Here is a 22980-nt window from a genome sequence, read left to right on the forward strand (position 1 = left end):
TAATAGCTAAATAAATGTAATGCAGGTCATTCTCCCAAAACCTCAACAATAACTTCTAGCAGAAATTATTAAAACAGGTCAGAACAGGCCCTTAACATACATGTAAAAAAAATACAATCAAATAAAATCTGTAGATAACATGATGTTGACTTACCTTTCATAATGGTTGCAAATAGAAATAAAGCTAGCAAACATGTTTCAGACAAGGGAACTGTCCATTACAGAACTACTCAAAGGGTAGGAGAGATGTGACAAGTGCCTGTTGTTTCTCAAGATTATGCAGTGGCTCCAACAGATGTGTTAAATAAAGGAGGAGTCAGGAAGGAGGGGGTTGATTAACACTGGATGAAGAAAGCGTGGCATCTTTAACATTTGTCACTTGTGCTATTTTAAGAGCTTCATAAAGCTTGGCACATACATTACTATATGTGAGAGGAGCCTCTGACGCACATAAAAAGCTTAAAAAAGCTTATAAACTTTACAATGACCATTTTTCTTAGACATATAGGCAATGTAAAAAAATGGGGCTAATTTGTGCATTAACATTGTTTAATAAGACGTAGCCATAGCTTAGGAAAGTTCAAGGTGGTTAAACAATATCATAAGCATAGCATAGAGGAGGCATTAGGTAATGTAACTTAAGTAGTAAGAGTTCATGCAAGTGATGGACGTCTACAGATGAGACATGTCCTACATACTATCACTCAAAGAAATTTAACAGGTTATCTTTGTCCTCAGGGCTAAAGTAAAGGAAACAATGCAATGCAATGTAAACAAGACAACTTGAAGGGTATGATCTCTGAGGGACAGCAACAGACTTCAAACACTATATGATTCACTGCTTTGAAGCACACTGGGGCTATCCGTCAAGCTTTTAGCCTGGACACATGATGCAATGCATTCAGAAAACCCATACTGGTCAGAGTGCATTTTTATTTTTATTTTATTTTAACTTTTTTTATACAATATTTAGAATATTATATATAATATGAAATATATATTTTTAATTTGGATGCATGTGAAATAATAAATAAATAAAATAAAGTTATAAAATGTTATTTATATATTTCAAAATGTCAACTGCACGCTGAAGTTAAGAGCCTGGCTCATTGGATGCTCTAAGACAGGGATAGGCAACGTCGGTCCTGGAGTGCCGCTGTCCTGCAGAGTTTAGTACCAATCCAGAAAAAGAAGAAAAACACAAAAAACTTGCCGGCCTGTAGCCGTAGTAATCCTGAAGACATTGATTAGCTTGTTCAGGAGTGTTTGATTATGGGTGGAGCAAAACTCTGCGGGGCAGTGGCACTCCAGGACCAACGTTGCCTATCCCTGCTCTTAGCTGTCATGATTATGTGCGGATGATCTTGACAATTGCAGTGTACAGCTACCACCACCAGAGGGTGTCATTTGGTGATCAACCATATCAAAATGTTAAGCAATATTCAATTGATTCAAAAACTCTGAGACCAGTAGTTAAATGCATATTTTATATTTTTCAAAATACATATTTTTAAATAAAAGTGGTTTTATCAACATTTTCTTAGAATTTGTTTTGCAGCAGCACTTGAAGTGACAAACAAAACCTGATCATTCCAAAGAGCATCATGTGCTTACACTGAAACTTTGACCATCTATGCAAAGGAGTCACATGATCAATGTCAGATTTACTTTAGTGATCTAGAAATAGTCTGACACGTATACTCATTTGAACTCATTTACATTCAAATTTTCCAAATTCTAAAACTTTCAGTTTTGTCCACACTTAAATTATATATATATTTTTTGTTAACAACTGTTTATTGAGTTTTCTTTTTTTTCTTTTTAAGGACAAGAAATCCAAAAATACAAAGCAAAAAGCAACTATACAAATCTGGAACCCACCCCATACCATCATCCCACCCCTGGTAGACTTCAAGAAACTTAAAATTATAATTTCAATCACATATTATTGAATATGGTTTCAGACTTTTGATCCAGTGTTATTTTAGTATCATTGAATTTGATTAAAACATTTAATTAGCTTTCATTTTTACATTTTACACTTTAATTTTAACAAAAAATAAATAAATAAATAAAATAAATTTATTTCAGTTTCACGGTTCCACAGTATCAATATACCATTGTTTAATGCTTAATAATTACACCTACTCCAGCTTTTAAGTCAAAACTAGCTGCATGGTCTGAAGAAGAAGACAGGAAGTAGACACAATGGATTCCTATTTAACCCAACAGATGCAAGACCATTCAAGTGCACCCAGTGACAAAAGGAAGCTCCAATTACAAACGTTATTAGACATAAGGTTGCTCTCATTTCTTCCATTCTTGCTCCTGAGTGCTGATAAACCAGAGTAAAAAGACAGCTGAGAATGAGGCTCTGTAAAGGATGAGGGGGCCTAGAATAGATTGCCCAAGTGATAAGACTAAGTAAGGTGCTTGTTGAGAGGGTGCAGAATAACTGAGGGATGAGAGGTCAAGGCAGGCCAGAAACCTCACAAAAGGTCTTGAGTGATGGCTCACACGGCTCAACAACAAATCAACGCAGTAGAGCTGTTTAGAAACAGATCTGGGGCCGGTTTCACAAAGATAGACTTTGACTATGGCTTAGATATAGTAGATAGTCAGACTTCAGATAGACATATAAATCAGACCGTTGCACAAAGCACTTAAGACTCTGACTATCTTAAGTAGTACTACACTGCAATGCATTCTGGGTAAAATAAGACACTTTTCAAAACAAAAAACATGGCGGATCGAGTAAGCGCATTCAACCGCTCAGTGCAGTTTACCCCAGCGGAAAATATGTGTTTGTTGGAGGAGTATAACAGTTACAAGGACATTTTACTTGGGAAATTTAGCGGAGAATGTAGTAACAAGAAGAAATGTTTAATTTGGAAAAAGATTGCTACGACAGTTAATAGCGTTAAAGGCGTACAGAAAAGATACAAAAACATGGTACAAGATACCCTGTATACCCACTCAAGACTATCTACTAAATCTCAATGCAGTGCAAACCGGCGGCGCCATTCGGCGTCTGTCCGCGGCGCCCAGCAACGGCTCAGGAACTTGTTCAAAATCCTGCCGCGCCACAGAGCGCCATTTACATTTTTGTCTCATATTTGTCTCAAATCATCGTTAATGTATATACTGACTTCACCCTGTCCTGCAATATACATTTAGTTTTACATTCATTTACAGAAATCAGCTGCGTGGATTAAAACTGCTGATGTTATCGGATTTTCAGGCGATATTCTCAATTCATTCAGTTAACGGTCGCTCTGAGGTAAAGTGTTCAGACTGCAGACTTTAGTTTGCAACGATTGTATTTAATTGTACAGTACAATCATAACATAGTACAGACATTATCTTAATTCCATAATGTCCTTAAACATAACAGTATTGCTGGCCATAAACTGAAAATGCGCGACGCGGCGCGGTGCTTCTTGTGCGACCCCCGTAAGACCTAAGTTAGCCTGGGGGTAAGGTGTCTAATTTTTTTGGTCTAAATGAAGTCAGTCTTTATTTTTGTGAAACAGTCTAACTTGCATTAGACTAGTCTATGAGCAAATTTTAGACTTGTCTAACACTATAGACCGGTCTAAAATAGCTTTGTGAAACCAGCCCCTGGGACTAAGACGGTTAGTTTGACCTGTTCTTTCTGTTATGAAGAAATAATTATAAGCACCTTCATGTTAACTGATGCACAGAAACGGTAACACTGATGTCATGTATTTAGAATATATTAACTTCTGCAAACATTAGGGGTGTAACTATGACAAATTGCAATACTGAACTCAAGATACGATACTTATCGCAATTTTTGGTATTATATTTATATATTTATTCTTTTTATATTATCGATTATATTATATTATTATTAGGGCCCACAAATATTCCGCAATTGCATTATTATACATTTTATTCAACATTGAATATAGTAGTTTAATGTGATAATGTCACTGAAACTGAAAAATTCCCTCACTCAGTACTCGAGCTTTCTATGCAGGCATTCGTTGGATCTCTTACACAGACAAACCGCGCACGCACAGACACTCCTGGTGCTAGATATGTCCCGCCTCTCCCACTATTAATGCACTATAAGATAAAACCATCTAAAACGCTTTGAATAATCATACTACTCAAACTTAATGTGATATGGTAATTTAAATGATGTTTGCGCTTTCACTTTGAGGAGTGCCGGCAGTGCATACGCGCTTCAGATGATCAATGCAATCAATCACAGTTCTAATCACAAGAAAACGTGTCAAAATGACTTCACAAACTAAATGGTTAGTAATCCAAAAAATTGTATTCTGCATTTACTCGCTCTCAAGTTGTTTTCGCGCAATCATTTGAACATCTGTGTTTAATTCAGTATATGCACGTTGTAAATTTGTTTATTATAAAGCCATCGTGCATCTTCAGTAGACTTGGACTTAGATCAGACCACTTGTTTGAGTATTTTTATGCCTTTATGACATTTTTTTGGGTCTTTTAAGTTTTAAGACAGAAATAATCTTCAGAAAAATAATCAGAAAAAAAATCTTCATTTGTGTTTGGAAGCTGAAAGAAAATCTTATAGGTTTGAAACAACATGAGGGTGAGCACATGATGGCAGAATTTACATTTTTGGGTGAATTAAATCTTATAAATATAGTAAGCTGAACATTGGATAAAACTAACTACATTGCAAATCATGTTGTTTACATCAATGATACACAGTCACATTTTTATATTGTGATATCTCAATATAACAATGTATCATTACATCCCTAGTAAACATACAAAATGCATTTTGTATCCTACAGAATACTTTTCACGCATTTGTTTTGGGAATCTTTGTAAAGCTGAAAAATCTTTTTGAAGAAAGAATGGGGTGAACATGGATGAATGAATGAACTTGATAAACCCGTTAAACACATATGATGGATATAGCTTTGGGAAATCAAAAAAGGTCATAGGAACAAACAAGAACAAGCAAGAGTTGCAGCTGTCTCTGCATTAGGCGAGAACAAAAGGTCGCAAGTGCAGATATTCATTGTTCCCGTTACAGCTGTCTACTGACAATTTTACTGTTCCGTGACAGCCGTCTTGTTCGTGAAGCATTGTTACCTTGTCTTTATCCTTGAGCACAAAGATAAACCTGTGAAATTCCCAGTGCATGCCTGTCTCTCTTTGAGGACAGAAAATGACACACAGTTCTAGAAAAGCATCCTAGCACATTATTGCTGGAATCTAACTGTCAAATTAAGCTTTGTACAATTTTATTAAAAAAAGTTTGTGTAAATGTTTAACTATGGTTTAGATACATTATATACAAGAGTCTCCACCTCTATAATTCTTTACGTACATAAAAAAATAAATAAACTGCACTATGAAACTAACCACAAACTATGAAAGTGCAGGTGTAAATTTCATTATAAAAAAATTATATGAATATCTGATATCTTTTAAAAAGAAGATATACATATGGGACAAAAATAGCATCAATGTGATTTAAATCCTTTCTGATACTTTCGCACTACCGCCATACACCACATGCCAAACTACTGTGACTCCAAAAAGAGCTACACACACACAAGTGACCCGAACCAAATACAGATGGTCAACGTCACACTCATTGTGCCTTTATATAAAGAGATACTTTACAGCACAACGTTGCAAGCCCACATCATTGTGCAATCTAAAGGTAAGAGCGCACATAATTTAGATTAAATTGTTCATGTGGACTGAACAATAGAATAAGATGACTTGTCATTAATGATATTTATTTTTTATTCAAAGGACTTGGACTTTCTTGGGTTTGGATTTCATCTGGTAAGGCATGCTTTTATAAAGGTTAACATGTGTATATATGTGTGTATATGCGTATGCAATATTTTTGTCAGTTTAAAGACCAATAAATACAGGGTATATACAGGAATCATGAAGTTAAATTTATTACCTTTTAAGACCTTTTTTGAGACCCCTTCCATTCATTTTAAGACCTCAACGCCACTTAAAGTTTTAACCGTTACATCGGCGAAACCTTACATTTACTATATATTGATTGTAAGATAGCACAACTAAACAGTCTCAGTTTGAGATAACTCCTTATCAATGCAACATAATTCAGAAAGGTGGAAATGAAGCACAAGAGAATTCACTGAGTGACTAACCCAATGCAAGGTTTATTAGAAAGAGAAACCAGAAACCAGATTAGACCAATAAACAAAACAATTGAAAAAAACATATGGAAGTGAGAAAATAAACCTTGAGTTCACACAGTATATTCAAAAGATGTATTTGTAAAATCAACTCTTATAACTGTCTGCAAAGCATAGCTCTTTTGTGGTACACTTCTCATGACAGACACCTGACTGGTCAGACAGTTTACCTGTGATTACGGAGTGCTTCATTTGATGCACCAGAGCAAGTCCTTCAAACACAGAGTGTCAGTACTAAGGGTGTGCACGAATATTCAATCTGTAATTATTATTCGAAAAGTAAAATACTATTTGACTTTTACTACTTTGCTTTGCTGGCTGTAAATGCTGTGAATCCATGATAAATCCAAGCACTAGCTCAAAGTTATAATTAGATGCACTGGGTGGCGCTGTGGAGCATGTTGATTGTATTTGATCACATAATGTCATCGTATGCCTCACGAAGTTTGGAATTACTTGGATGAAAATTATCTTACTAAATGATATTACAAAATTTAATTACTTTTAATCAAATTAATTAATGATACTGAGTTATCATAACATCACCATCACAATGAGAAATCACATGAAATCTAAACACCAATCAAATGAGATGACAGTTGTCCATCACTGCATTCACGACAGGTAAGAGCAGCTATAAGCTACCCCGTGTGAGCCGAGATGATAACTTATCAGATAACAAAAGGATTTTGAGACATAAGCTTCCTTTAAGTTTCGTTAAGGGAGACAGGTTTAAGAACAGAAACCATAAAGTGCTGTTAGAAACTTTGCTCAGCACACCGTTATCTTTGTGTCTCTGCAAAGTCTGTCAGGGCAGCGCGTTTTCTCACTCCTCAAGCATGTGGGTATTATGAACGTGAAACAATATAAACACGATAACCATATGCTGACTTGAGTGTATACATACGTTCTGTACGATAAGTGGTTTAACAACAATAAAGGTTCAACCAATGCAGGCTTCTGGGGGGGTGTTTGGCTCGAGGTCATGGTGAAAAGGACCCTAGGTTGATTTTACTCCGAACCATCCCTTTAACAACCGGGCGTAGAGAGACATCACGCAGCAGTGCAGTCAGGCAGTGAGCGCGGTAACAGATGACGTCACATCTAGCGGGATTCCATAAAAAACTACACAGAATCCCACTATTCGCAGACGCAATGATTAAATTCAGCATTCAGCAAATTTAGCATACAACCTCTTTGGAAAATATTAATAATGAAAAGATGATACACAATGTAATACCTTGGAAAATGGCATTTAAGACTTTTTAATTCTTTTTAAGGGCCTACATTTTCTCTAAACTGATTTATCAACTTTTAATACTTTTAAGACCCCGCGGACACCCTGAAATAATTAGAAATATTATTATTTTTTATAAATAATTATATTTAATTTATTGTTATTTTTACAATATAGTTTTTAATTACAAACAAGTTTTAATTGAAGAGAATTTTGTCATATTTCTCAGACTGATTGAAAGATGGGGGATTCTCTGATGGCAGAGTTCGGGCCAGCTGCCCCGTTCTTACGAAAGTCAGACAAGGAGCGTCTAGAGGCCCAAACTCGCCCCTTTGACATGAAGAAAGAATGCTTTGTGCCCGACCCTGAGGTTGAGTACGTCAAAGCCTCCATCACCAGTAGAGATGGTGACAAAGTCACTGTTGACACTGAATTCGGGAAGGTAAGATCTAATCTCTGCATTGTTGTAGATTGTTGACAGAAATACAGTGTGACTGTCAAAAAAAATGTTTGTGTTATCCACAGACAGTAACTGTGAAGGTGGATGATGTTCACCCCCAGAACCCGCCAAAGTTTGATAAAATTGAGGACATGGCGATGTTCACTTTCCTGCACGAGCCCGCTGTGCTGTTTAACCTCAAAGAGCGTTACGCAGCCTGGATGATCTACGTGAGTCGAGTCTTAAAACACTCACACGTTCTCTTTATCGTGGATGAGCAGATCTAAACCTTCTGTGAATCTCTTACAGACCTACTCTGGGCTCTTCTGTGTCACTGTGAACCCCTACAAGTGGCTGCCAGTGTACAACCAGGAAGTCGTTGTTGCCTATAGAGGAAAGAAACGAACTGAGGCCCCTCCACACATCTTCTCCATCTCAGACAATGCCTATCAGTACATGCTGTCAGGTGATGATCTGTCTTGCAGTCATTTTTTAGACATCTAATTTCTAATGCAATTTCAAATGCTAAGTTTCTTATATTTTGTTCCCTCACAGACAGAGAAAACCAGTCTGTCCTGATCACGTACGTAATACATATGATGACATAGCATAATATTCCTACTTTCACTAATATTTTTTTTTCATGCTGCATTTTATCAGTCTTTTAATTATCCATTTTTATTCTAAGTGGAGAATCCGGTGCTGGAAAGACTGTGAACACTAAAAGAGTAATCCAGTATTTTGCGAGCATTGCAGCAGCATCGCCTGGCAAGAAGGATCCATCAATGGAGAAAAAGGTGCTTAATTTCCACAAAAATGGCTCATTATGGATGAATATACCTTCCATATAGCATAGCATACAAAAAATAATTACTTAATTAATGATGTCTTTCATATATTAAATATTGGAGTCTAAAATTGTCATAATTTGATACTCCCTTACTTACCATTACGTACCATATTGCAATGCATTTACATGAAGAAAACAAAAATGTTTCTGTTTGTTTACATTATTTTTACTACTGTGACTTAGGTTCTCTATGGATTATTATTATCATTACAAGACAACATAACACAACATATACACACTTATTTATTAAAATATGATTCTTAGGGTACTCTGGAGGATCAAATCATCCAGTGTAATCCTGCTCTGGAGGCTTTCGGTAATGCCAAGACCATCAGAAATGACAATTCCTCCAGATTTGTAAGCGGGGTTTTTACATTGGTCTTGTTATTCTATATTGGTTTTCATGATATGTTATATGAGCATGTTATGTATTATATAATTTATTGCTTTATTTACAGGGTAAATTTATCCGTATCCATTTTGGCGTCAGTGGAAAGTTATCTTCTGCTGACATTGAGACTTGTAAGTATTGCCCAACATCATTCCAACAAATCACATATTGATGAAATGTGTAACTGTTTTGACATTCATCTATTCATCAAATCATTTAGATCTGCTGGAGAAGTCTCGTGTCACTTATCAGCTCAAGGCTGAGAGAGACTACCACATCTTCTATCAGATTCTGTCCCAAAGAAGACCAGAACTGCTTGGTAAACTTACCTATCATATCTATTAATATTGCCATCTCTATTTAGAAGAATCTTTTCTGATCTATGTTGCCATTTCTACTTAGAGATGCTGCTCATCACCAACAACCCCTATGACTACGCCTTTATCTCCCAAGGAGAAACACAAGTGGCTTCTATTGATGACGGTGACGAGCTGATGGCCACTGATGTGGGTGTTTGTCAAAACATAGGCCGCTTACAATACAAGATACCACATTATAAACTATTATAAGTAATAGTCCACCCAGCATTAGCAATTTAGTGATCATTAGCACATTTGACAACTCGGACTGCGTTTCTGCTTTGGAACATGAATTGATAAATGTCTTGGCTGGTTTCCATACAATAATAGCATATAATGATCAGGGGCTGTCAATAAGTATTAAAAAGCATCATAAAAGGTCCATAAAACTTGTTTTTCTGAAGTCATGTGATTGTGTGAGGAAAAGAACAGCATAAACATGCTCTACTTTTGTGTTCCACAGAAGAAGTCATACAGATTTAGAAAGACTTGAAAGAGAATAATTTATTCTCTTGGCCAGTCTATTCTTTAAATATAGAGTATAAAGTATAAAGAAAGACATTTAATGTACTTGCCAAAAAGAAGACTATGAAACAATTGCCATGAAATTTAACATGCTCTGTACATTTGCTGTAGGAAGCGTTCGATGTGTTGGGCTTCACCCATGAAGAGAAGAACAGCATCTACAAGCTGACTGGCGCCGTCATGCACTACGGCAACATGAAGTTCAAACAGAAGCAAAGAGAGGAACAGGCTGAGGCTGATGGGACTGAGGGTCAGAATAACTTGGAATCTCAGTTTCATAAGGGAAAAAAGTCTAAGACATGCTGTATATATATTCTTAGCTCTGTATTTTTTTTTAACATGTAGATGCTGACAAAGTCTCATACTTAATGGGCCTAAATTCAGCTGACTTGATCAAGGGTTTGTGTCACCCAAGAGTCAAAGTAGGAAATGAGTGGGTCACCAAGGGACAGAATGTCCAGCAGGTAACTAATGAAAAAAATAATCTAATGGGCATTACAGTTTTCAACATCATAGTTAGCTTGCCAAGACATACAAACAAAATCTTTCAAGTATCTGAAAAATCAAGTGTCAAATTCGGCAAAATTCAATCTTTTCTTTATTAGGTGTACTACTCTATTGGTGCTCTGGCAAAGTCAGTGTACGAGAAGATGTTCCTCTGGATGGTTGTGAGAATCAACCAATCCCTGGACACCAAACAGCCTCGCCAGTACTTCATTGGTGTGCTGGACATTGCTGGATTTGAGATTTTTGATGTAAGTTGAAATCAACTTATTATTGTTATTTAAGAACAAATCCAAGAAGCAGTGCAACCTGTTTGACCATTGTGATTATACAATATATTCCACCTGCAGTTCAACACCTTTGAGCAGCTGTGCATCAACTTCACTAATGAGAAGTTGCAGCAGTTCTTCAACCACCACATGTTTGTGCTGGAGCAAGAGGAATACAAGAAGGAGGGCATTGAGTGGGAGTTTATTGACTTTGGCATGGACTTGGCAGCATGCATTGAGCTTATTGAGAAGGTGGGTGAATATAATGTTGCTGATTATACTGTGAGGGGAAAAATAATTATTTTCAGTATTAACTCTTGTGGCAAACTAATATATTGACTTCCACGATCTACAATTCATTGTAGCCCATGGGTATCATGTCCATCCTTGAAGAGGAGTGCATGTTCCCCAAAGCCAGTGATGCAACATTTAAAGCTAAGCTTTATGACAACCATATGGGGAAAAATCCAAACTTCCAGAAGCCTAGGATTGTCAAGGGTAGACCAGAGGCCCATTTTGCCCTTGTTCACTATGCTGGCACTGTGGACTACAACATTTCAAACTGGCTGGTGAAGAACAAGGACCCTCTCAATGAGACGGTTGTAGGGTTGTTCCAGAAGTCAACTCTTAAGCTGTTGTCTATTCTGTTTGCTAATTACGCTGGTGCTGAATCAAGTTAGTACGCACTGAAGTGTGACATGAAAATATAATAAGCACTACTTTTACTGTTTAATAATAACAAAAATCATTTATTTCACAGCTGCGGATTCTGGAGGAAAGGCTGCCAAAGGTGGCAAAAAGAAGGGTTCTTCCTTCCAGACAGTATCAGCCCTTCATAGGGTACGAAATATTGTAACACTGTTTTGTCTTGCAAGGTTTTATCACATATAAATCTAAATCCTCTATGGTCTACCAAAAGGAGAACTTGAACAAGTTGATGACCAACTTGAGGTCAACTCACCCTCACTTTGTGCGCTGCCTCATCCCCAATGAGACTAAGACTCCTGGGGCGATGGAGAATCCTCTGGTCATGCACCAGCTGCGCTGTAACGGTGTGCTGGAGGGCATCAGGATCTGCAGAAAGGGATTCCCCAACAGGATCCTGTATGGAGATTTCAAACAACGGTTAGTATGAAACCAAATGACTTTCATGTCTTACAAAATAATTATGTACGACTCCAAGTTATTGCAAGTTGCAAATGTAATCATTTGCTAGAAACAAAATAAATACATATAATATAATTGTTAATGTGTGTTATTTTTTTGGTAGATACCGCATCCTAAATCCTGCTGCTATCCCTGAGGGACAGTTTATTGATAACAAGAAGGGTGCAGAAAAACTTCTGGGCTCTCTGGACATCGATCACAACCAGTACAAGTTAGGACATACAAAGGTATTATTATATTAACATTAACTTCTGCCAATACCACTTTTCCACTGTCATCCTTTTTGACGCAAAATTCTTTACTATTTAGGTATTTTTTAAGGCTGGTCTTCTGGGCACTCTTGAAGAGATGCGAGATGACCGTCTCGCACTTATTATAACTGGAATTCAGGCCAGGGCTCGTGGTTTTCTATCAAGAGTTGAGTTCCAGAAAATTGTGGAAAGAAGGTTCGATTTTAGCTTTTCAATCTTTAACATGTTCTCCAAGTTACATTTATAATGCAAGACTGAATATTCTTTTTTAATATCTACAGAGATGCTCTGTTGGTGATCCAGTGGAATGTACGTGCTTTCATGGGTGTCAAGAATTGGCCCTGGATGAAGCTCTACTTCAAGATCAAGCCTCTGCTGAAAAGTGCAGAGACTGAGAAAGAAATGGCCAACATGAAGGAGGAATTCACCAAGTTGAAGGAGGCTTATGCCAAATCTGAAGCCCGCAGAAAGGAGCTTGAGGAAAAGATGGTTTCTCTTCTCCAAGAGAAGAACGACCTGCAGCTTGCAGTGCAGTCTGTAAGTTCACATGGGAATACAACATTGCACTTTTCACATTTTCACAGGTCAGAAAACAAAACAAGTTTTCCTTTTTTTCTCATGTTGGTAGGAGCAAGATAATCTAACAGATGCTGAGGAGAGATGTGAGGGTCTGATCAAGAGCAAGATCCAGCTTGAGGCCAAACTCAAAGAGCTGACTGAGAGACTGGAGGATGAAGAGGAAATGAATTCTGAGCTGACCGCAAAGAAACGAAAGCTGGAGGATGAATGCTCTGAACTCAAGAAGGACATTGATGATCTTGAGCTCACTCTGGCCAAAGTAGAGAAAGAGAAACATGCCACTGAGAACAAGGTCAGTTTTCAACACTGAACCTGTTAGTGATGTTAGAATTGTGAGTTAAGAGTCCCTTGATACAATGACACATTTCTACAGGTTAAAAACCTGACAGAAGAGATGGCAGCTTTGGATGAGATCATCGCTAAGCTGACCAAGGAGAAGAAAGCTCTCCAGGAGGCTCATCAGCAAACGCTGGATGACCTCCAGAGTGAGGAAGACAAAGTCAACACACTCACCAAAGCAAAAACCAAACTGGAGCAACAAGTGGATGATGTAAGAGCCAGAAAACACAACACTAGAATTAAACTGAGAAGCTTTATAAAGTAATTGCGTAATAATTTTTTTTGGATGAAATTTAGCTTGAAGGTTCTCTGGAACAAGAAAAGAAAATTCGCATGGATCTTGAGAGAGCTAAAAGAAAACTTGAGGGTGACTTGAAGTTGACTCAAGAGAATGTGATGGATTTGGAAAATGATAAGCAGCAGATGGAGGAGCGGATAAAGAAGTAATATATATATTATATACTATAAAATATCAAATCCAATTTTAATATTAAAGAAAATATTTGGTTAATACATTTCCATTTGAATTCAGTTAACTATATTATTTAACATGAAATAATATTGAAAAATACTTGCATTTATTAATCTTACTTAATGTAAATTTAAACATTTACTAACATAATAAAAATGTAATATTGTTAATACTGTTAATATTATTAAATGGGCCTGAGCTCACAAGCTAACAGTGAAAAGCTTTCTTTTTATGAATTGTTAACAAATTAAAAAAAAAAATACTGTAACAAATGTATTGTTTATTGTTAATGTTGTTTAATACATTATCTAACGTTAACTAATGGGATCTTATTGTAATGTGTTACCTGATATTGTAATTTGAAATTTCATGTAATCAGTCACGTGTCATCCTGTTTACTTGGCAGAAAGGACTTTGAAATAAGCCAGCTCAATAGCAAGATTGAAGATGGACAAGCTTTGGAGTCCCAACTCCAGAAAAAACTGAAAGAGTTGCAGGTAAACTTTGTCTTAATAAGTCTTAATAAGACATTTGGATATATAACCTAAATTTTTAATTTATGCACATTACTAGGCTAGAATTGAAGAGCTTGAGGAAGAGCTGGAGGCTGAGAGAGCTGCCCGTGCTAAAGTTGAGAAACAGAGAGCTGATCTCTCCAGAGAACTGGAGGAGATCAGTGAGAGGTTGGAGGAGGCTGGTGGAGCCACTGCTTCCCAGATTGAGATGAACAAGAAACGTGAAGCTGAGTTCCAGAAACTACGCAGAGACCTTGAAGAGTCCACTCTGCAACATGAGGCCACTGCTGCTTCACTGAGGAAGAAACATGCAGACAGTGTGGCTGATCTAGGAGAGCAGATTGACAACCTCCAGAGAGTGAAGCAGAAGCTGGAGAAAGAGAAGAGTGAATTCAAACTGGAACTGGATGATGTGGTCTCCAACATGGAGCAGCTTGCAAAGGCAAAGGTGAGTGAGAGAAATTATGCTTAGAGTCTATAAATTATGTGTTGTCAAATAAAGCAATCAACTACGATATAATTTATCCTCAAGACAAACCTGGAGAAAATGTGCAGAACTCTGGAAGACCAGATGAGTGAGTACAGAACCAAGTCTGAGGAAGGTCAGCGCACTATCAATGATTTCACCATGCAAAAAGCCAAGCTGCAAACTGAAAATGGTAAGAACACAAAATATTGTCTTATGTTACCAACTGTACCATAGTGACGCTTGGAAAAAAGTACATTTTTGTTTTTAAATATTGCATTTTAGGTGAACTTGCCAGACAGCTTGAGGAGAAAGACTCCCTGGTGTCTCAGTTAACCAGAGGCAAGCAGTCATACACTCAGCAAATTGAAGACCTCAAGAGACAGCTCGAAGAAGAAATCAAGGTTTACAAAAATCTCCTTCTAAGTCTTTTTGCTAAAGACATAAAAATTCACTATTGTAATAATAAACAACTGGCCGCAAATATTTGTTTGTCTTAAGGCTAAGAATGCCCTGGCCCATGCAGTTCAGTCTGCTCGTCATGATGCTGATCTGCTGAGGGAGCAATATGAAGAGGAGCAAGAAGCCAAGGCTGAGCTACAGCGTAGTATGTCCAAGGCAAACTCTGAAGTGGCTCAGTGGAGAACCAAGTATGAAACTGATGCCATCCAGAGGACTGAGGAACTGGAGGAAGCAAAGTAAGAAACAAACAATATTTAAAAGTTAAAAGAGTTTGGTCTTTAGTGATGAGACACTTTTCTGAATTTTCTGCTATACTTTGTGGCCTTTTAAACACGTTTAAATACCGTTTAATGAATGCTACTTCTGATGTTTACTATCCTTTGTATTTTAATTATTACAGGAAGAAACTGGCTCAGCGTCTGCAAGATGCAGAAGAAGCTGTGGAAGCTGTTAATGCTAAATGCTCCTCTTTGGAGAAGACCAAGCACAGGCTGCAGAATGAGATTGAAGATCTCATGGTGGATGTGGAGAGATCCAATGCTGCTGCTGCTGCTCTGGACAAGAAGCAAAGGAACTTTGATAAAGTAAGGAGAGAAAGTACATTTTGTCATTAGCTGGAAAAATTAGTCATATATTTACTAAACAAAATACCAGCAAACTGCACTGCTCTCATTGACCATTTGGCCTTGTAAAATTGAACACAGGTCCTGGCTGAGTGGAAGCAGAAGTACGAGGAGACCCAAACTGAACTGGAAAGTGCCCAAAAAGAAGCTAGATCTCTGAGCACTGAACTCTTTAAATTGAAAAACTCATATGAGGAGTCATTGGACCACCTGGAGAGCATGAAGAGGGAGAACAAGAATCTCCAAGGTAAGAGTGGTTTTCACGACTCCAAATCATTACTTTAATTGCTTGTATTTGTGAGCTCACATGTTATTTCTATTGCACAGAGGAAATTTCTGACCTCACTGAGCAACTTGGTGAGAGTGGGAAGAATATTCATGAGCTGGAGAAACTACGAAAACAACTGGAGCAGGAGAAACAAGAGATACAAACTGCTCTTGAGGAGGCTGAGGTAAAAGAAAACCATTTCCCCCAAAGTTCTTATTCATTGGACAACTCTTTGATTTAAATCAAGCTGTTGTTTAAAGCAATTGATCATTCCAGATTATTTTAAGGGAGGTCACTTCCCACCCCACAACACAGGGCTAAACAAAAACTTTAAATCTCCATTATAACAAACACCCATTTTACTCTTCATAGGGTTCCCTTGAACATGAGGAAGGCAAGATACTTAGAGCTCAGCTGGAGTTCAATCAGGTCAAAGCTGATATTGAACGTAAGCTGACAGAGAAAGATGAAGAGATGGAGCAGACCAAGAGGAACCAGCAGAGAGTGGTGGATATCCTGCAAAGCTCACTGGAATCAGAGACTCGCAGCAGGAATGAAGCTTTCAGACTGAAGAAGAAGATGGAGGGAGACCTCAATGAGATGGAGATTCAGCTCAGCCAGGCTAACAGACAGGCATCAGAAGCCCAGAAGCAACTCAAGGGTCTTCATGGACATCTCAAAGTATGAAGAATCTTCAAATCAAGATTTTATAATGATTAGATTCAGTCTTTTCATTTGTAAAACTTGTACTTTACAGGATGCCCAACTGCAACTAGATGACGCTCTTCGTGGTAATGATGATCTCAAGGAGAACATCGCCATTGTGGAGAGACGCAACAATCTGCTGCAGGCTGAACTGGATGAGCTGAGATCCATGGTGGAACAAACTGAGAGAGGAAGGAAACTGGCTGAGCAGGAACTGCTGGATGTCAGTGAGAGAGTTCAGCTCCTGCATTCTCAGGTATGACACATCTATATTAGATGAAAAAAAAAAACTTTAAACCCATTCTTAGTATCATTATTAACTAGAGACTACATGAATGTCAACATTGTTCAGAATACCAGCCTGCTGAATCAGAAGAAGAAGCTGGAGGGAGATAATACTCAGCTTCAGACTGAGGTAGAGGAGGCAGTGCAGGAGTGCAGGAATGCTGAGGAAAAAGCCAAGAAGGCCATCACTGATGCTGCCATGATGGCAGAGGAGCTGAAGAAGGAGCAGGACACCAGTGCTCATCTGGAGCGCATGAAGAAGAACATGGACCAGACCATCAAGGACCTGCAGCACCGTCTGGATGAGGCTGAGCAGATCGCCATGAAGGGAGGCAAGAAGCAGGTCCAAAAACTGGAATCCAGAGTAAGTTGCTGATGTTTTTAGGAACAAATACACAGTGTTTTCTGCTAAATGCCTTCTTTTAACTTTAAATTTTTCATACTAAAATTGTTACACATCTGTTAGGTGAGAGAGCTGGAAAGTGAGGTGGAGATGGAACAGAGAAAGGCCAGTGATTCAGTCAAGGGGATTCGTAAATATGAGAGACGCATCAAGGAGCTCACCTACCAGGTAGGAAAAATGTTGCCTACTAACAATTTTGCACCTGGTTAATTTGATCATGTTATTTATTGAAAAAAATAAAAAACATAAAGTGCTGTCTTACATCATTTAAATGTACTATATTGTATATACTAAAAACATTTTTTGCTTTGCATAGACTGAGGAAGACCGAAAAAATCTGGCTCGCCTACAGGATCTGGTGGACAAACTCCAGCTGAAGGTCAAATCCTACAAGAGATCTGCTGAGGAGGCGGTGAGTATTTTCCTCCACTGGTGCCATCATATTATACGACTTCTGTACTAATTGTATCTTTTAATATTCACAAATCCTATTCTGTGTAATCTTTAGGAAGAACAAGCCAATTCCAATCTGGGCAAGTTCCGTAAGCTGCAGCATGAGCTGGATGAGGCAGAGGAGAGGGCTGATATTGCTGAATCTCAGGTCAACAAGCTGAGAGCCAAGAGCCGTGATTCAGGATCCAAGGTAAGAGTAGGCACTTAAAACAAGTGATTTTGGTCACAAAAATAAAAACCTCAGAAAATCCACAAATAAATGGTCACAGTTACATTGACTTGATAGGTCAAGATATGAATAGCAAGTAGTTTCAAGAACTACACTTGATAAAATGCATTTTGCTATTTAAAAAGTGTGGCTACTGTAAAAAAAAAAAAAAACAAAAAAAAAAACTTAGGGCTGTCACTAACGATTATTTTAGAAATCGAGTAATCGGTAGATTATTTTGACGATTAATCTGCTTTTTTTTGTGGTAATAAAAATAGACCTAAGCAAAGACCTACGCCTTTAAAATGACTTTACATTACACATACATATAATAATAATAATAATAATGAGGCAAAAATATTTGGTTTAAATGTTTACTTAATATTTAATATTTGGGCACTTATTTGATAGAAATGCTACACTGTAATTTCTTGAACAAGAATATGTGGACATCAAAACATCCAAACTCAGAGCAAGGGATTAAACTTTTTTTTTGAAATTGCGATGAACCAGTCGCATATTTAGAAACATTGAAAGCGTATATATATTAAGCTTGCAGGAAATATATTAATTTAACTGAATGACAGCCTTTGTAAATTCACAAAAGGACTATGCTGTAGTATAGTTTTTAAAGGGTTTTAATACATCATGCAGCCTTAAAAAACGGTCTAATAATGCGGATCATGGATTCTCATCCTTGGAAAGGCACCACTTACAGTATTTCGCTGGTTAATAGACACGGGTAAATTGCACTCGAGGATTTCTTTTAAAATCGAGTACTCAAATGGAATCAAGGATTCATGACAGCCCTAAAAAAAATACCATCCATGTCAATTAGCTATGTAGAGTTTAAGTCATTTTGTAACTTGATCAGGTAAACTTTAACATTCTTTTGACCTTTTCCTTTCTAACAGAAGGGGGCTGATGAGGAGTGAAAATATTAGATGGATCTCTCTAAACATGGATTGCTGTGACGATCTCTACTGTAGTTCCGTAGAATAAAGCAGACATGAAAACGAATACCTCATCTTCTTTTGTCTTTTTTTTTTTTTTTTTTAACAGTGTAGACATTGCAATATCCCAATATGATCCTGAACACAACAAAATCAGTTGCCTGAATGTACTCTATGTGCCACAGACTAGTCTAAGTTCTAATTCAAACTCGAAATGTTCTTAAATTGTCATTTGAAGTTTTTACAAAGAAACAGGGTGTTTACCAGTTTTACCAAACTAATCCAAACCACATAATGCAAATTAAGCTGTAAACCACTGACAATTACACTGTATGTTTTAACACAGCTCATCCTCAGGGAATAAAATGAAATTAAGACATTATGATTTAAAGTGCACATGAATCTATTATAATGCCTCCATCAAAGCCATTACATTTTTGACAGAGCAGTAAAATGCAGGGAAAAATTCAAGTACCATATAATAGTCTACACAGACTATAACATCTCTATGGTGAATGTTAATTATGATTTGAATTACAGTCAATATAAATTATTGTTGTGAACAGCCATCATCGTTAGTCTAAGAGTTTACAGTTCAGCTCAATTCAGCAGAATCTCTTTCTCATCAATTATGTTGGCAATATTTTCATTCTAAACCTAAAGTAACCTCCACAATGCTGTGAATGTGAGAGGTGCAATAGTCAGTCACCACCACTTGAGAGCAGCACCACCATTAAATATCATATAAAGCATACTTGCTAGGTGTCCATGTAAAGCAGGATGGGGTAAGATGTCACAACTTTTTATTCCTTTAATTCAGTGCAGGTTTTATTCACAATTTTCACATAAAGTCTTCAAAAATCTATTTAACATTTCCACTGGTATTGCTCAGGAAAAACATTAACTAGTTAACCTATTACAATTTGTTAATGCATTACAGTAAGTACCATGAACAAAAAAGTGATCAATTTATGTAAATGTTGATGTATGCTTTGTTTAAATACACTACTTTCATTGTTAACTTGTGAAATGTTTGAAAAAAAAAAATGTATATGCAGAAATTAACTTTAACCTATGCTGTAAAACCATTGTTCGTTGTTAGTTCATGTTACCTAATGCATAAACAAATGCATAAATGAACTAAACCTTATTTTAAAGTGTTAGTAATTACACTAACAGTAACAAATGAGAAAAGACTGTATGTGAAAGAGTATAACTCTCTCAATATGTTTATGAAAAATACTCTTGAGAACACAGTACAACTTTCCATTATGCAACTGACTTTGATCTCAATGTAAGCCAGTGTCTATTAACTTATTTACCCAAAAGCCATTACAAAGAATGATATTAGAAATGTAGTTTGGAGGACACAATTAACACATTGTTTTGTCTTAATTTGTATTTTGAGACCAAAATAGATAGCACTACTAACATGTGTGACCCAAAAGCTACTGAGATATATCCCTTGTGACAACTTGCCCCACTCTCCCCTACTTACTTATATTATCAAAATACATTCTCAGTTATTAACCAAAATAAATGAATCAGACTCACAGACAAAAGTCATATTTAACCCCAAAAACAAAATAAAGAAAATAAAATGTACATAGAAAAATAATCATATTTTTAGGATGCCCCCCCCCCCATCCCATATTTCTGTTTTAAACTGTTTTTAAAAATGATGTAATCATTTATAGTCCTTACTTTAAACTGTATATATATTAGGCATGTGACTGTATCAAATTTCCTTATCACAGTAATTGCTGAAGCTTTTATCTATGTTATATAGTATTAGCACATTTTTAATTAGAATAGGTTAGAATAAAGTATTGTCCTCCTCACTGGTTAATTTTTTTCTTGCAACAAAAACAACTCTAAACATTTAAACAATAAAACAACACACAAAAATGTATAAAGCAACCAAATGTTTCAAACAGATTAAAGTGCAAAAGAACAATAGGTAACACTTTACAATAAGGTCCCAGTAATTAACATAAGTTAATGCAATAAGTAGGCTAACATTAACTAAAAATGAGCAAAAGCTAAATTTGATACAGTAGTTATTCTTTGTTCATATTAATTAATAAAAATATAACTATTCAGTTAGTTCATGTTATTCCATTACATAATATAAGATATGCCTACAACTTTTGATTTTAATTATGTATTAGTGAATGTTACAATTGACATGAACTAAGATGAATAAATGTATTACAAGTGTTTTCATTGTTAAATGTTACTGTAAACTGCTATAGTTAAATAATGTTAACTAATACAACCTTATTTTAAAGTGTTACAGAACAATAATAAAGAATCAAAACATTTTTAGTTGATATCTAGGGTATGTTGTAGTCCAGCTTAAAATGTAAGTGTTTAAGTTAGGTTAGGGTTAGGGTTAGGAAAATTGATTCCTCTTTTGCGGTTCCTTGCCCTTAAACGGACACATAAACACAAAATTATGTCTAAATACCCGTCTTTGCAAGTATTCTCTCGGTTATGTCATAAGTGAACAGTTGAGAAAGAAACCGGATGTTTGTCAGTTTTTTCGGTCTGTGTAGTCGGTCTTAAAGTGACAGCACAACACTGTATATACTTTACTGTATCTCGGCCAAATATTGTCCTATCCTTATATATTCAGCTTTCAGATGATGTATAAATCTCAATAAAAAAAAAAAAATAACCCATGTGACTGGTTTTGTGGTCCAGGGTCACAAATGATCTGAACCGTGGATTTTGTGATCCGTTCCACCACTACTGTCAATGTTAAAGCGATAACGCATGTGATTAATTCAAAATCCATAACGAGTTAAAATTATTCAAAGCAAATAAATTACTGAAGCAAATGAAATTACGACATAAATGTATGTAAATTCTAAACTATCAGCCAATTCAACTGAAAATTAAGGCTGTAATACTATAATACTACTGCAATACTAGGGTAAGAAATCTTTTTAATTTAATCTTTCTATCAGTTTCCAGCATTGGGTGATAAATAAATGCTTAAAACCATTTTATTACTATTCACTGGAAATACAGTTTTACATAATTAGTTTTCAAAGAAATACGTTAAATGCTTACTGGCCATTAAATTATATTTTCACAAAATTTCCCAATAACATTGCAAACATATTTGTCTGTGAGTGTGTAAGTATGCTTATTGAAGTTAACATGGAAAATGTGCCTTCCTTTTGGGGATAATATTGTTGGAAACAAACATTTTTAAAATGAAAGTGAGCTGCCTCTGCTGCCATCTGCTGATTGTAATTGTAATTTTGTTATTCTAATATAGTTCTTTTCACAGGTTTTGTGTTTGCATTCATATGTAGACATTATTAAATCACTATTTTAACAAACACATTTTGTAAAGGTTTATCACTTCATTTGTACTGAGCTCTCAGTTTTGACAATTGTGCCACCTTATGAGTAATGTGAAACCTGAAAATGGTGTTATACAGAAGAGACTTGCAGTAAACATTTTGTTACCCAACATTTATTTCAAATATCTGTATCTACAACAAAATGTGTGTGTATGTGTGTGTAAGCATGCTTATTGTGTTTCAAGTATAATTGTTTAAGCCTTTCTTTTCTGTGTGTTTTAAAGTATTTTTTGTCATGCATATTTTATGGTGTCAGTCCAACAGGTCGACATAAACGCTTGAACCCCACTAATTGCAGCTTGCAGCTATATTTAAATCTATAATTACACTGTTGACCCTTCCCTTACCCCTTAAATCTACCCATACCACTAAATCTAGCCTTACCCATATCCACCTCAATAATAGCAAAAGTGTTTTGTAATACAAAATGAACACACTAAGTACACTGTACTTATTTTTGATCTAAGTACATAGTATAAAAGGACACCTAATGTTCATTTTCTTTTTGTATACTACAGTATGTAATAGCTTCGATGTACTTTGCCTTACTGAAACCTGGCTTAAACCAAATGATTATTTCGGTCTAAATGAGTCTACACCATCTGGATACTCCAATAAGCATGAGCCCCGTCTGATTGGTCATGGCGGCGGTGTTGCAACAATCTATAGAGATATTC

At 36.4% G+C, this 22980-nt stretch overlaps 1 protein-coding gene across 1 annotated transcript; it reads left to right on the forward strand.

Moving 5' to 3' along the window:
* The first annotated feature begins 5663 nt into the window (after nucleotides 1-5663).
* Nucleotides 5664-18991, forward strand: LOC308682447 (myosin-7-like). The gene is made up of 39 exons (XM_081352171.1): nucleotides 5664-5686; nucleotides 5782-5814; nucleotides 7670-7882; nucleotides 7966-8109; nucleotides 8189-8345; nucleotides 8435-8462; nucleotides 8568-8676; nucleotides 8994-9086; nucleotides 9188-9251; nucleotides 9341-9439; nucleotides 9523-9626; nucleotides 10116-10254; nucleotides 10350-10468; nucleotides 10610-10759; nucleotides 10859-11029; nucleotides 11143-11452; nucleotides 11538-11617; nucleotides 11697-11902; nucleotides 12048-12171; nucleotides 12254-12390; nucleotides 12477-12732; nucleotides 12824-13066; nucleotides 13148-13324; nucleotides 13411-13556; nucleotides 13992-14082; nucleotides 14159-14548; nucleotides 14633-14759; nucleotides 14852-14970; nucleotides 15068-15264; nucleotides 15429-15612; nucleotides 15733-15898; nucleotides 15979-16103; nucleotides 16292-16600; nucleotides 16677-16880; nucleotides 16977-17273; nucleotides 17376-17480; nucleotides 17629-17724; nucleotides 17821-17955; nucleotides 18888-18991. Exons 3-39 carry the CDS (start codon nucleotides 7682-7684, stop codon nucleotides 18906-18908), a joined length of 5823 nt encoding a protein of 1940 aa, XP_081208297.1. The 5' UTR covers nucleotides 5664-5686; nucleotides 5782-5814; nucleotides 7670-7681; the 3' UTR covers nucleotides 18909-18991.
* The last annotated feature ends 3989 nt before the right edge of the window (nucleotides 18992-22980 follow it).

The sequence above is a fragment of the Scardinius erythrophthalmus genome (assembly GCF_964197995.2).
Source record: "Scardinius erythrophthalmus genome assembly, chromosome: 22".
NCBI lineage: Eukaryota > Metazoa > Chordata > Actinopteri > Cypriniformes > Leuciscidae > Scardinius > Scardinius erythrophthalmus.